This window comes from Onychomys torridus, chromosome 17 (assembly GCF_903995425.1).
Source record: "Onychomys torridus chromosome 17, mOncTor1.1, whole genome shotgun sequence".
Lineage (NCBI taxonomy): Eukaryota > Metazoa > Chordata > Mammalia > Rodentia > Cricetidae > Onychomys > Onychomys torridus.
In genome coordinates, this window is record NC_050459.1 from 397,267 (window position 1) to 411,835 (window position 14,569).

Consider the following 14,569-nt stretch of genomic DNA (forward strand, 5'->3'; position numbering starts at 1 on the left):
TCAAGGGTTGTGTTTGGTGATGATTTTCTCATCTGGTGGTCCTTAGGGATTCAGTACATCACAAGGCAATGGACAGGGAGTGTCCATATACATTCCTTTGGGTCTATCATCTCACATGTGCATGCATGTGTGTGTGTGTGTGTGTGTGTGTGTGTGTGTGTGTGTGTGTGTGTGTGTGTTTGAGCACTTGCACACCTGCACACGTGTTCAAGTGGGAATCTGTAGGTTGGGAAGACAGTGTGGAAACCAGAGGATAACTTCAATGTCATTCCTCAGTGCTGGCCATCTTCTTTTGAGACAGACTTTCTAAGGGCTTCTGCTAAGAAAGATGAGCATGGGCATGATGAAGTGTGCCTTTAATCCCAGCACTCAGGGGCAGAGGTAGGCAGATCTCTGTGAGTTCAAGGCCAGTCTGGTCTATAGAGTGAGTTCCTGGATAACTAGGCTGCTAAGTAGGCTGGCTGGCTTGCCAGCAAGCCTCAGGAGCCCACCTGTCTCTACCTCCCCAGCACTGAGATTATAAACATGTGCCACACGTCCAGATTTTTCACTTGTATCCTCATGGCACTTTATGGATTGAGCCGACTCCACAGCCCTCTGTCCCTTCTGATAAATCTCCTGGGGATGGAGAGATGACTCAGTCAGTAAAGCCACTGCTGCTTAGACAGGAAGATTTGAGTTTGGATCCCGGATCCGTGTAAAGGCTTGGGGCATGGTGGTGCAAGCTTGTAATCCTATCAAGTCTCGTGTGTGTGTGTGTGTGTGTGTGTGTGTGTGTGTGTGTGTGTGTGTGAGAAGTGATCCCTGGAGCTCACTGGCCACCTGGCTTCACCGATTGATGAGCTTCAGGCTCAGTGACACTCAGTGAGAGATGCCATCTCAAAAAAACTAAAGTGGAGCCGGGCGGTGGTGGCGCACGCCTTTAATCCCAGTACATGGGAGGCAGAGCCAGGAGGATCTCTGTGCATTCAAGGCCAGCCTGGGCTACCAAGTGAGTTCCAGGAAAGGCGCAAAGTTACACAAAGAAACCCTGTCTTGAAAAACCAACAAAACAAAACAAAACAAAACAAAACAAAACACTAACTTGGAGGTCTAATGAGAAGGCTCCATGAGTAAAAGCACTTGCCACAAAACCTGATGACTTAATTCAATCCCCAGCTGTCCTCTAACCTCCACATGTGGCCACACCCACACCTCTGTGCACCTCTACACACATACAAAAAAAAAAATCATTCATTAAAAATGTAAATATAGCCAGGCGATGATGACACACATCTTTAATCGCAGCACTCAGGAGGCAGAGTCAAGCAGATCTCTGTGAGTTTGAGGCCAGCCTGGTCTACAGAGCGATATCCAGGACAGGCACCAAAACTACACAGAGAAACTCTGTCTTGGAAAACCAAAAAAACAAAAAACAAAACAAAAAAGTAAATATATGGTGGATAGTGAGGAAAACACCAGTGTTGACCTCTGGCCTACACAGGTGTACACACAGCCACACAAACACGTACATACTCTGTACACACATGTACATTTTTTCTGGTTGATTTTTATTTTTCGAGACAGGGTTCCTCTGTGTTGCTCTGGCTGTCCTGGAACTTGCTCTGTACATCAGGCTGGCCACCACTGCCCAGTTTACGTACGTATGTACACATTCTTTAAAGGTGGGATGGGCATGGTGGTGCATACCTTTAACCCCAGACCTCAGGAGGCAGAGGCAGGCAGATCTCTGTGAATTTAAGGCCAGCCTGATCTACAGAGTGAGACTCTGTTTCAAAAAACGAGTGCACTCGGGCTGGAGAGATGGCTCAGAGGTTTAGAACACTGTCTGCTCTTCCTGAGGTCCTGAGTTCAAGTCCCAGCAACCACATGGTGGCTCACTACCATCTATAATGAGATCCAGTGCCCTCTTCTAGCATGCAGGCAGAACACTGTATAATAAATAAATAAATAAATAAATAAATAAATAAAAAAAATCTTAAAAAACCAACAAACAAACAAAAACTGAGTGCACTCAGGGGTGCTCCAGCCTGAACAACATTAATGCAACCCTGGGCTCCTCCCCAAGGGCCCTTGTCTAGACATAGATGGTCAGATTTCCATCATTTTTTTTTTATGTGCGTTGGTGTTTTGCCTGCATAAGGATGTCAGGTAGGTGCCCTGGAACTGGAGTTACAGACAGCTATGAGCTGCGATGTGGGTGCTGGTAACTGAACCCTGGTCAAGTACTCTTAACCACTGAGCCATCTCTCCAGCCCCGATTTCCACCATTTTAATACCTCACAATGGGGATTTAATTCCAATCTGAGTTTCAGACAGGATGAACCATAGCCACATCTGGAGCTACCCCAGGGTCAAAGGGTCTCCTATAAGATGGACATGTTTCCATCAAAGAAGAATCATGGGACTGAGAAGACAGCACAGTCAAAAAAGGGTCTGCTTTAGAAGCACAAGGCTCTGAGTTGGATTCCCAAGGCCCATGTAGAAAAAGTCAGGTGTGGTGGGGCATGTAATCCCCACTTTGTAATCCCAATCCTGTGGAGGAGGAGACATGGAGGATCCCAGAGACTCACCAACCGACTAGCATAGCCTGTCTTCATTAAAACAAAACTGGTAGATTATGCTTTGAGGAATGATTTCCACAGATGTCCTCTGGGCTTTACATGCAAGCACACCACACACCACACACACACACACACACACACACACACACACACACACACACACACACGAGAGAGAGAGAGAGAGAGAGAGAGACAGAGAGACAGAGAGACAGAGAGAGAGACAGAGAGACAGAGAGAGACAGAGACAGAGACAGAGAAAGACAGAGAGAGAGAAAGACAGAGACAGACAGACAGCAGACAGAGACAGAGAGGATAATCTTAGCCATAAATGTTACCAGTGGGCTAGGGGAAAAGGAACCTGTCCCCTTATCCTGAAGCCTGAGCCAGGCATAGAGGCTCCTTTCCTAGGGTGCAGCATGCAATGAGAGAAGCATGGTTGGGATCTGCAGCCAGGGAGACTATGAGAACTGAGATGGTAGCTGATGCCTGGGGAATGTATGCTCAGGCCTACGGTCTGTGCCTGGGACATCTTTGTCCCTAAACATGAGCCATGGTTGGGGGCGGGGACTTCCCATTCATATGGATTTGAGTACCACAGCCTCAAATATTGCTAAGAGTTTTGGGAAAGCCTTTACAGTCTGATTGAGTAGAGGGAGGCCCTGATGTGGCTGGAAGCTGAGGCTGAGGAAGGAGGTGTGGTGCCCGGGGTGCCCTTGACCTGGGGCAGGGCAATTAATCCTGTTTCCCCAACAGGAATGTAGCTGCCCTGAGAAAAGGCTAAGATCCAAGTCAGTGCCTGTGTCCTGTGAGGAGGTCAGCTGTCTGGAACTGGCTTCTGGCTCAGACGTGTCCTCTCCACCTGTTCAAGGTAACCAGGCCTGGGAATGTCTTTTGCACAAATCAATGACTGAGGCAGGGTAGAGCTCCATGGGTAGAGCCCCAGCTGGATCTCAGGGAAGACAGGAGCTAGGGAGGGAGCGCAGAGTCACTAGGGCAGGAAGTTGGCAGTGCTATGGGGTCCATGAAGAGGGTATCACCTCCAATGTCTGCCGTCCGCCTTTCTCTGGGGTGCCTCTAGCTCCTCCTCCTCCTCCTTCTCTCATCTCTGTGCCCCCTCTCTCCTCACTCCTTTTTTATTTTTGTTAGTATTAGTAATGTGTGTGTGTGTGTATGTGTGTGTGTGTGTGTGTGTGTGTGATATGTTGGGAAGGATTCCACGTGCCACAGCACACTTGTGGAGGTCAGAGGACAGGAGCTGGTTCTTTCCTCCCACTGTGTGGGTCCAGGGAAGCAAGCACCTCTACCCACCGGGCCATCTTCCACCCGCCCCCTCTCTGTCCCTTCCTCCTCCACTTCCTTCTTTTGTCTCTCCTCTTCCCACTGTTCCTCTCTGCCCCTCTCTCTCTTCTCTACATCCTCTCTTTTGCTCGCTCTCTCCCTCTCTGCTCTGGCTCTCTCTCTCTCTCTCTCTCTCTCTCTCTCTCTATTTCCCTCTTGGACTCTGAACCTCTGACCAAAGACCACATTCCTTTGTCACCACTCAAACTGTCATACAAATCCACCCTGCTATTTTGAGTGGCTCTGAGCCTCCCTGAAAGAAGGAACAGTGGGTGTAGCTCCTGAGCATGCCTGGGAGAGCCTGTTAAGTTTGCATAGACCCATTAAGATGATGGTACAGTCCCTGGTCCATGGCTTCTCCCCATCTCTCCTCCCTGAGAGATTGCTAGGTACAGCTTCTTATCCTTCTGGAGCTGGGGTGGGCAGGTGCAGAGCTGGACCCTTGCTCATTTTGGTGTCCCCTTGTGCTGGGGACTGATTCTAGGCCTTGATCCGCCTGTGCTAGAGAGCCTGGAAAAGGACCATGTGGAGCCAGACCATGTGTGAGTGTCTGTCCCACAACAGAGTACCCCAGAGGACTGCTAGGGGAGGTGGGTAGAGGCTGGGGATGTAGCTGCTGCTTGTAAGCAACCCTGCTGGGGCTCATTTGGTCATTTGGTAGAGTGCTCACCTAGCATGTACTGGACTCCATCCCTAGTGCTACATAAACCAGGCATGTGGTGGTGTCTACCTGTCACCCCAGCACTCTGTGAGTGGAGGTGGGAGAATTGGAAGAGTTCAAGGCCATCCTCAGCTTGGAGGTCAGCCTGAAATATAGGAGACCTTGTTTCATAATTTTTTTTTTTTAAGTGACCATGCTAGCCTAATCTGGCTTAGTCTCACATCATGGGGCTTCTTTCTCAAACAACCTCTGCCCAGGAGGAATACACCATGGGGTCTTCAGGGCGCCCAGTTAGAGTGTGCATGGGGGCTCAGGGTCTGGTCATGGTACAGATGTTTGTAACCCACCCCTGCCCTAGGTTGATAGTACAACAAGTGCTTCAGGAACTGCGACAGTACCATGGGTAAGTGGAGGGGAGCAGGGGTGAAGGCCAGGGGCTGGAGGAGACAGGCATGAGGCTGAGGGAGAGACGGGTGTGTGTACATGAATATTGGGAGAGACAGTATGAGGGACAAGTATGGGCGTAGACAGGGCAACAGACAGTTCCGGGGATCTGGTGGGAAGAAGAAAGGAGTTGATGGGTGTGATGATACGTGCCTTCATCCCGGTTTGGGGGAGACTGTGAGGCAGAAAGAGTGTGACTTCAAGGCTAACTTGGGCTATGGAGTAAGAGGGGGAGAAGGAAGGGGGGAAGAGGGAGGGAGGGGAGAAGGAAGAAAAGGGAAAAGAGGAGAAAGGATGGAGAGATGAGAAAAGGAAACCTAGAAGAGAATGACGCAAACGAGAAAAGGTGTCTGTTTCTTGCGATGGGTTAGAAAACTGTCCTGATGTGCTCATGTGGTTCGTCCAAGACACAGTACCACCGCCCTCTGCTGGACAGCCTGCTGTCACGTCCATATGAGAGCCCACAGACACTGGTGGGCCCTCAGCCAGGGCTCCTGAGATGCGCCTGTACCCTGAAGCCCTGGGGATGCAGAAATGAAGGATAAGGAGGACTCGGTGGCCTGAGAACTTAGATGTCTGTCCCACTCTGCTCCCGCAGGGCCCGTCAGCGAGCTCACATGCCCGTCAGCCCTGGAGGAGCCCACTCCAGCCTCACCTGGTTTGAGTTCTTGTCTGAGTAAGCACAAGCTGCCATTGGTGGCTATAGCAGGGCCTTTATGCCAAGTCCCCTGAGAGCTGACTTCACCTAGAGAGCAAAGGTTGAGACAGGATAATCACCGGTTCAAGGACCGCCTGGGCTGCAGCGCGAGAGGAGGGGACGGGAAGGGGAGAGGAAAAGGAGGGAAGGGAAGGGAAGATGGGGAACTGGGAACCTCAGAAAGGGTCACATCAGGGGGAGATGGATTCCAGGAGCACCTCCCGGAGTGGCCTGAGAGTGGCCTGGAGCCCTTTGTCACCTCCTTCCCACCCTCTAGGAGTGAGGATGGCGTGGGCAAGAGCGAGAAGACGGACAAGAGCACCAGAGTGAAGCGCAGCCTGAGCTCCCTCCGAAGCAGGGTCACCAGGCAAAAGGAGAAGGTGAGGGGGCTGAGCTGGAGCTAGGGGGCTGCGCTTCCTTCCCCAGCTCCATGAAGTACCATTGACTCAGGAACCCCGGAATTCAAGCTGGGACTGGATATGGGGAGGTGGAGGGCACAAAAGGACCAGATGTAAGTTCTCCAGCTCTGAGGGGAAAGGTATCGTGGCAGTCAGGAGCCAAGGAATAATACCACAAAGTCAGGCCCAACAGACTTCACACGAGAGATGCTTGGGGAGGGAAAGACCCAGGAGGGTGGCTGCCTCTGCTCAGGTGAGAAGCAGCAGAGAACTGAGCAGAACACAGGGTTTATATAGGATTTCCTTGGGAGGAGGTGGGCTTGGAGATTTCCAGGGTACAGACTGGTGTGAGTTCAAGCCCAGAGCTTGGGCTTTTTGACTGTGTAGGGCAGCGGCTGGGTCTAGCCATTAGAGCAGTTAGACTGTTCTGTGGGTGGAACCTGGTGGTTGGAGGTCCGCAGGGGAAGGGCCTGGCCACCCTGTGCTTTAACGGGCTTACAGCAGACCATGCAGAAGACATCCTGAGACCCACCATTGTCTTGTGCAGGGGAAGAGTCCCGCACATCTAAAGGATAAGATTCAGGATGCTCCAGGGAAGCGGGAGTGTGTCAATGGGCACCAGCTGGTGCGAGGAACCTTCCTGGGCCATTCTAACTGTCCTCTGTGTGGCAAACCTTTGCTGAGCTCAGGTGAGTTCAGCCCCATCCATCCACCCAAGGGGGGCGTCGGCTCCCTCTCTTCCTTATGTCCCTCCATTCTCTGGTACATTCTGACTCTATCTCTGAGCAAATATCAGCAGCAACCTGGGGAGAAGCCGAGGGACCAGTCAGTCTCTGAGGATGGTGACTAAGCTCCCTAACTCAGCTTTGGCCTTTTAAAAAATCCAGCAGCACCCAGCAGTGGTGGTGCACGCCTTTAATCCCAGCACTTGGGAGGTAGAGGCAGGTGAATCTCTGTGAGTTGGAGGCCAGCCTGGTCTACAAAACAAGTTCCTGGACAGCCAGGGCTGTTACACAAAGAAACCCCGTCTCAGGGGGGAAAAAATCGGCAGGACCTAGACTCAGGCAGGGTATTTATCTGATGTGGTGACAATACCTGGTCCTTACGGGCTAAAATCTCAGAATTATTTCGTCCTAGTTCTGGGACCTGGCTGGCCAAGGTCAAGGTATCAACAGGGAGTCAGGTCTCTCTCAGCTTCTGCTAGCTCGGCAGCTTGTGAGGGCATCATCTTGCAATGTTCTCATTGGGGCCCCAAACGCTCTTTTCTTTTTCTTTCTGTTGCATGTGTGCATCTACCTACAGGTGTTCATGTATGCACACCAAAGGGCAACCTTGGCAGGCCTTCCTCATGTGCCCTCCCATCTTGCTTTATGTGTGATGTGTGTACAGGTACATCCATGAACAGTTACGCCCATGCGTGCACATGCATGCAGAAGCTGGAGATTAATTCTATCTCCCTCTATCACCCTCCACTTTATTTTTGAGACAAGGTCTTCACAGAACCTGGAGCTTGCTGATTCAGCTGCTGCCTGAAAGCCCCAGGGACCCTCCTATCTCTGCCCCTCAGGCTCATTCATTCATTCATTCATTCACTCTTTTACGTGGGTTCTGACAGATCAAACTCAGAGTCTAGTGCTTGCAAGGAAAGTGTTTTTACTGACCGTATGTATCATCATGCCAACCTCCAAGCTCCCTTCCTTTAAGGCCCCATCATCATGCTGGAGTTGAGATTCAACCTAGTCCATTATGAAGCTCATTGTGAGTCAGGATAAGCACATGTGCAAGAGCTTGCACTTTATTTTTATTTTCTGTGTGAATATGTGAGTACAGAGGTCAGTTCTCGTCTCTCACATGTGGGTTCCAGGGATAGAATTAAGGTCATCAGGCTTGGTGGCAAGATCCTTTACTGAGCCATGGTCTTATTCTGCAATAAGGGAAGGGATGGGGCTGTAATATGAATTGAGAGGAGACAGTTCAACCCATAGCATGGAGTTTCCTCCCTCTGGGGGCTGCCTAAAACTTCTGGGCTGGGCTGGGCTGGCAAGAGTCTGTGCTTAGCAAACAGTCCTAGGTCCTGGGAATCCTCAGAGAGAGAGGACTCTGATTGTCACTGGGATTTAGAACATTGCCCCTTTGAAATCAAGCCAAATTTCTAAGAGAATTAAAGAGTAGGTAGTATGGTAGTTGCTTCTTAGAAAACATGTGTGTGGTTTTGGAGATATGGGTCATCTGGTAGAGCATTCCTAGCATGTACAAAGCCCTGGACTCCACCTTCAGCATGGGAGGTGCATGTCTCCTGATCCCAAAACTCAGGAGGTGGAGGCAGGAGAATCAGAAGCTCAATAATGAAGTAGGTTAGATAGTGAATTCAAGGGCAACCTGAATACACGAGAGTCTATCTCTTGCATGGGTGTGTGTGTGTGTGTGTGTGTGTGTGTGTGTGTGTGTGCAGTTTGTAGCAAGAATTCAAACTACAGAGTATTCAAAACTCAGGCAAGTTCAAAGTTCAAGGGCACGACATCAGCACTATTGGCCTTTGAAAGGGCCAAGTAATTCTCTTAGAACAACGATCCTGACCCACTAGGTACTGATAGCACCTGCCTAACGTTATGAGACAATGTTTCCAAACATTGTCAAATGTCTGGAGTTGGTGCTGGACAGAGAAGCCCCAGTAAGAATGAGTTATCTGAGACTCTGAGGAGGCCCTAGGATGTGCATAGACTGAAGTAAGAACAACAGGCCCAGTGCCTCCCAGACACTGACAGCAGGCTTTTCTTCATCACCTGCCCCTCCTTCTTTTCAAAGTTCTGCTACTCAGAGGACTATGGATGTTCTGCCTGTGGCTACTAGTGTTTATTGTAATGGTGACTGAATCCAGGAGACACAATACATTAGCCAGTATTCTACTAATGAACTGTGTCCCCCAGCTCTCACTGGGGGATTCTAGGCAGGTACCCTACCACTGAGATACACCTCCAGCCTGCTTTTTACTTTTTGAAACAGAATCTCATTTAGTTATCCAAGCTGCCTTTGAACTCTCTCAGCAGCCCAGGAAGACCTTGAACTTGCTGTCTTCTGATTTGAGTAGTTGTGATGTCATGGTTTCTTTTTCTTTTTTCTTCTCTCCTCTCTTCCTCTTCTCCCCCACCCCGTGACCTCCCCATCTCCCTTTCTCTCTCCCTGCCTCTCCTTCCTTCCTTCCTTCCTTCCTTTCTTCCTTCCTTTCTCTCTTTCTTTCAGAAAGGGTCTCACATAGCCCAGACTGCTCTCAAGTTCCAGTCCTTCTGGAATTACCATCATGTATCATCACAGTCAGTTTATGCGGCACTGGGTGTGGAACCCAGGGCTTCATGCATGTTAGACAAGCACTCTCCCGACTGAGCTCTATCTTTACCCTCCCTTTCTGTACATATTGCCTGCTACTGCATTTAAGTAACAATGGTAGAAGCGAGTCATTTACAGCAAGTTCTTCAAAGCCAGAACTATTTTCTGGAGGGCTTTTTAGAGAAACACATTGGCTTACCCCTGAGCCAGGTGACCCAGCAGTGGGCAAAGCAGACCCATGGGGTGGCCTACCAGAGCTGGCTGATCAATAAACCCCAACGAATATGTCCTTGGCAAGCAACAGTTCCCTCCAGTTTCTTGAACGGAAGGTTGTGATCTCGAAGATTTTGTGCAGATGACAGCAAGAGGTGGCCTTGCTGTGCTGAGTACTTCCCCTGTCCCAAACACCCAACTCCTTGAAGGGCATCCTCATCTCCCTTTACATTGCTTCCATAGATGAAGAAACTGAGGCTGAAAGAAAAATTCCACATTTGTTTGTTTTGTTGGGGGTGGGCACACTAGAGGACTTCTTCTTGGAGTCAGTTCTCTCCTTGTATCTTGTGGGTCTTGAGGATCAAACTCAGGTTGTCAGACTTGGCAGCAGGCGCCTTAACTCAGGAGCCATCTTGCTGCCCCAAGAGTTTTGGTTTTGTTGTTATTTTGGAGACAGCGTCTCTGGTAAGCCAGACTGCCTTCAAACTGACCGGGTCACCAAGGATGGCGATGAACTTCTGCTTGTCCTGCCCCACCCACGCAGAAATGGAATCACAGGTGCGCGCCACCATCAAGAATGGTTTTAACCGGTGCTGAGGGTGGGACTCACGGCTTCGTGCATACCAGACAAACACTCTAACAACGACATCCCAGCCCTCCAAAGAATTTAAATATTCCTCTCTCTTAGGTTTTATTTATTTATTTATTTATTTATTTATTTATTTATTTTCAAAACAGAGTTTCTCTGTATAGCTTTGGAGCCTGCCCTGGATCTCACTCTCTAGAACAGGCTGGCCTCGAACTCACAGAGATCCACCTGCCTCTGCCTCCCAAGTGCTGGGATTAAAGGCTACTATTGCCCTGCCTCTCTTAGTTTTTTTGTTGTTCTGTGAGAAAGGGGTTTTTGTTGTTGTTGTTGTTGTTGTTTTACATTGCTTTTTAAAAATAGGACCTTACAATATCATGGAGGCTGGTTGCAAACTCCTGGTCTCACATGTTTCTCCTGCTTCAGCCATTTAAATTGCTGGGACTACATGCCTGTATCCCTTTGTCTAGCTAGAAGTTATTTGGGGCTGGAGAGATGGCTAAGTGCTCAAAAGCACTTGCTGCTCCTGCAGAGGACCCATGATTGGTTCCCAGCACCCACAGAGTGGTTCATAACCACTCGTGACTCCAACTCCAAGGACCAAACACCTTCTGGCCTTCTTAGGCATCAGGGATACACATGCATACATTGAGGAAAACACATACAAGAAATAAAAATAAATATTAAAAAAAAAGTTCTTGCCTAAGTCAGGATTTGGTTCTGGCCTAACTCAGAACTAAAGCCATAATTTCATCCCATTGTTTAATTTTTCTACTTTATTTTTTATTTACTTTTATTATTATTTTTGAATTTTATTTGTAGCCAAGTCTGTCCTGGAATTCTCTATATAACCTTGAACTGTTGATCTTCCTGCCCCCACCTCCTGAGTGCTAGGATGATAACGATATGTCACTCTGCTCAATTTGTGCAGTGCAGGGAATGGCTTCCTATAGGCTACACAAGTACTCTGCTGACTGAACTCCATCCTCAGCCTAGCCAAGGTCTACCGCTTCTAACTCCAGCCTTGACACTCCCTCCTCTGTTGGGGTTGGAAGGCACTTGTATGTAATGGCATAGGTGTGATAGAGGTCAAACGACCACTCTGTGATTAGTTCTCTCAAGATGTGGATCCCTGTATCCAGTCAGGTCATCGGGCTGCAGCACCCTTACCCACCAACCTGTTTTCCTGCCGCGCCCACCCCCAGTGGGGTCTTTGATAGTCTTCCCAGTGTTCAGCAGCTTGTTTGCAGGCATCTAAGTTATGCTTCCTAGGTGGGAGTGTCTGGGGTGAGGGAGTGTGTGTGTGTGTGTGTGTGTGTGCGCGCGCGCGCGCGCGCGCGCGTGAAGGGGGAGGAGAGAGTTTATTAAAGAAGAAAAAGGTACTCCTAAGCAAGGGACAGGACTGTGAGACTCAAAAGCTAGCAGTAGGTGATACTCTGAGGAACCTGTTGTGCTTTTCACACCTTGTCTTCTAGCTTTGGGGATTTTTGTTGTAACTGTTTTCTTTCTGTTCTCTTTTTCCGATTTTCTATGTGTTTGTGCGTGAGGTGTATACGAGGGTGTGTACCTGTACACATGCATGTTGAGGGCTGAGGTTGATAAAAGGATAGACCCAGCTAAGTGCAAAGTCCCAAAGTCCCAGGTGCCTGGAGGAGCTACCTCTTGACGAGGCCCTGCCCTCTTCCGGGCCCCGCCCCCTGGGGGGACGGCCTACGCACGCGCAGCTTGGTCTCGCACGGCACACCGCTTCCGGCTCCTGGGAGGCCGGGCGGAGGCTGCCGGAGCGACCCAGGAGCCAGCAGGGCAGAGAGCGGCCTGTGGGGGACCCTGCGGAGGTGAGGGGGCCCGGGCGATTTCCGCGGTGCAGGAGCCGGGGATGGGGACCCTTTGGAAACTGTTTGGTAGACAACATACTCCCAAAGCGGCCTCAGGGCCGTTCACGTCTCCCATGCCGGTGACCTCTTCAGACAAGGGGTTTCCAAGTGGAAAATGTGGGGTGCAATGGTGCAGACCATACCCAGCCACCCTGTCCCAGTGCCGTGGACGCTGCAGCCACCTTTCCTGGAAAGGAGAGAGGAGAGCCACGCAACTCAATGCAGCTCTTTGCTCCTGGCTTGGGGATACCAGGGCCAGGGTCAAGGGTGGAGTGTCCCCCACAGCGATTCCTTGCACCAGTTTAGGCTCTCCGGAACTCTTGACACCCTTGCCCGCGAGCGTTTGGGTGCAAACCGGGCGTGTTTTGCTTCTTGCTTTCTAGATTCCTTCCGGGCTGAGAACTCAGCAGGTGCGCTGCAACTTTGATTGCTCGCAGCTAAATTGAGCGTTTTGTTGCTGCTGTCCTCTCCTTATCTTCTTTTCTAATTACCTGTAGCTTGGTGGAAAAAACGGCTGGCCGGGAGGGGGAAAGTTCCTCCCAAGTTTGTCACTGAAGCAGCGCGTCTCTCTCCCGTCTTTGTTCAGTTCTGGGGGCGTTGGGATTCGGGGCTGTGGCGTTCAAGGGCCTTTCTATTTCTTGTTGAGAGTGTGCACACAGCTTGATGAGCAAGGGCGATTTGAAGATGAAGGGGTTGGGTTTTTTTGTTTGGTTTTTTGCAGGTGTCTGAATGAATGATTAACCTTTGAACTGTAAGGAGAAGATGTCTCAGTGTCACGTCAGACCTGGGATCTGGTCCCAATTCTATCATGGGCCATGTAACATCACCAAGCTTCGGTCTTCTCCTTAAAATGAGAATACGGACTAGATGTGGGTTCAGGGAGGTAATACGTGAAAAGGATGTAGTGGAATGTCTGGCATATGGTCCATGCTCAGTGTTACATAACCTGTGCATATGAACCTGCTTCCAGACCCCAGAGGATCGTTGTGCGCGCATGATGTATGTGAGTGCTGGGGCCAGAGGCCAGAGGACAACTTCGGAGTAGATTCTCTTTCCACTTCTATGTGAGCTCTGGGATTCGAACTCAGGTCACCAGGCTTGGGCTGCAAATACTTTCGTCCGTTGAGCCATCTCTCACCCCCCAAGCCTAGATTGTTGGTGATTTGAGTCCAGGAGAGTTGGGTGTCTTGGTGGTTTGGATTGGATCAGGAGTTAGACTTGTCCCTGTTTGTTACGCCTGTTTGGTCCCCAAGCCCTTCTCTGGGGCAGGGACAAGGACGTCTAAAAAAATGACTAGTCTTGTAAAGAGTTTTGTTTTATATCATTTATTTATTTATTTGTATTGTCCTGAGGCTTGAACCCAGCTCCTTGCATACTAGGAAAACTCTACTACTAAGCCACCTCCCCAGCCCCTTATTTCCATTATTTATTATTATTTCCTGGAGGTCAGAGGGCAATTTTGTGAAGTGGGTTGTCTTTCCACCTTTCACACACTGGCACAGCTAGAGTCTTACCCCATCCCAGTCTGGCCTTGAATTGAATCCCTACTTCTCAAGGGCTGGGCACCCAGGTTGTTTCAGGGTCCCGGGTTAGAGTTTAAATTCACTGGCGAATGGCTCCCGACTCGGTGGAAGTGGCCCATCAGCTGTTTCTTGCAGAGCTGGGTGTAATTTGCATTCTTGTCACACAGTAGCAATTTGGCCACTTGCACCTCTTACCCACCCCAGGCACCCTGGCTGTGGCAAGCAGCTGGGCCTCCCTCCCTGTGTTTATCTACCACGAGTTTAACATAGTTCTGATCTCCTATCAGGTCTCCTTCATTTCTCCCATCCTGGGTCATGTTTCCATTTCTTCCAACCCCATCTGTGACTTTTCAGCAATTTTCACCTCCAGTTGCCTGAAATTATTTAAAGCCCCAAATCCTGTCTAAAACCCAGCCCATCTTGTTTCTTTGTTACTTGTTAAGTAAACACTTTCCCTGCTGGAAGGGACCTAGAGCTGGCTGGCTACCTTGTGAAAAACCCTCTCACCGGGTGCAAGACTTTCCAGGGGTAGCTCTGGAGGGACCCGGAGGAATTTATTTTTAGGGGAGGAAAGCAACTAGAAGAAAACAGTGTCCTCCCAGAGAGCTTGGTGCGTCAGCTCCTGCAGCCGTCTCTCGGTCTCTTTCTCATTCAAATCAAATTGTGAGTAAACTGCACTTAGCCGGCTTCTCTGCCTTTGTGAGTAAATAGAGTCATCCCTTCCTTTAAGTATACAATGTAGTTAGGCTCAACAGGAATGTGGTTCATTTGGTGAGTGCTTGTTTTGAGCACAAAGCTGGAGTTCCATTCCCAGCCCTGTGGAAGCCAGGGTGTGGTGGTTCATACAAGCCTGTAACCCCAGCACTCAAAACATGGAGGCAAAATGACCTGGCGTCCAAGGGCTTCCTTCCCTCCACAGTGAGTTTGAAGCCATCCTGGGCTACATG

General features: G+C 49.8%; 1 protein-coding gene across 1 annotated transcript in view; it reads left to right on the forward strand.

The window, feature by feature from the left end:
• Positions 1–14,569, forward strand: part of Arhgef18 (Rho/Rac guanine nucleotide exchange factor 18) — a 95,869-nt gene that overhangs the window by 19,740 nt on the left and 61,560 nt on the right. The window contains 6 exon segments of the mRNA XM_036166482.1: positions 3,318–3,432; positions 4,387–4,444; positions 4,922–4,966; positions 5,606–5,683; positions 5,982–6,084; positions 6,650–6,791. Of these exon segments, the coding sequence (XP_036022375.1) occupies positions 3,318–3,432; positions 4,387–4,444; positions 4,922–4,966; positions 5,606–5,683; positions 5,982–6,084; positions 6,650–6,791 (541 nt within the window).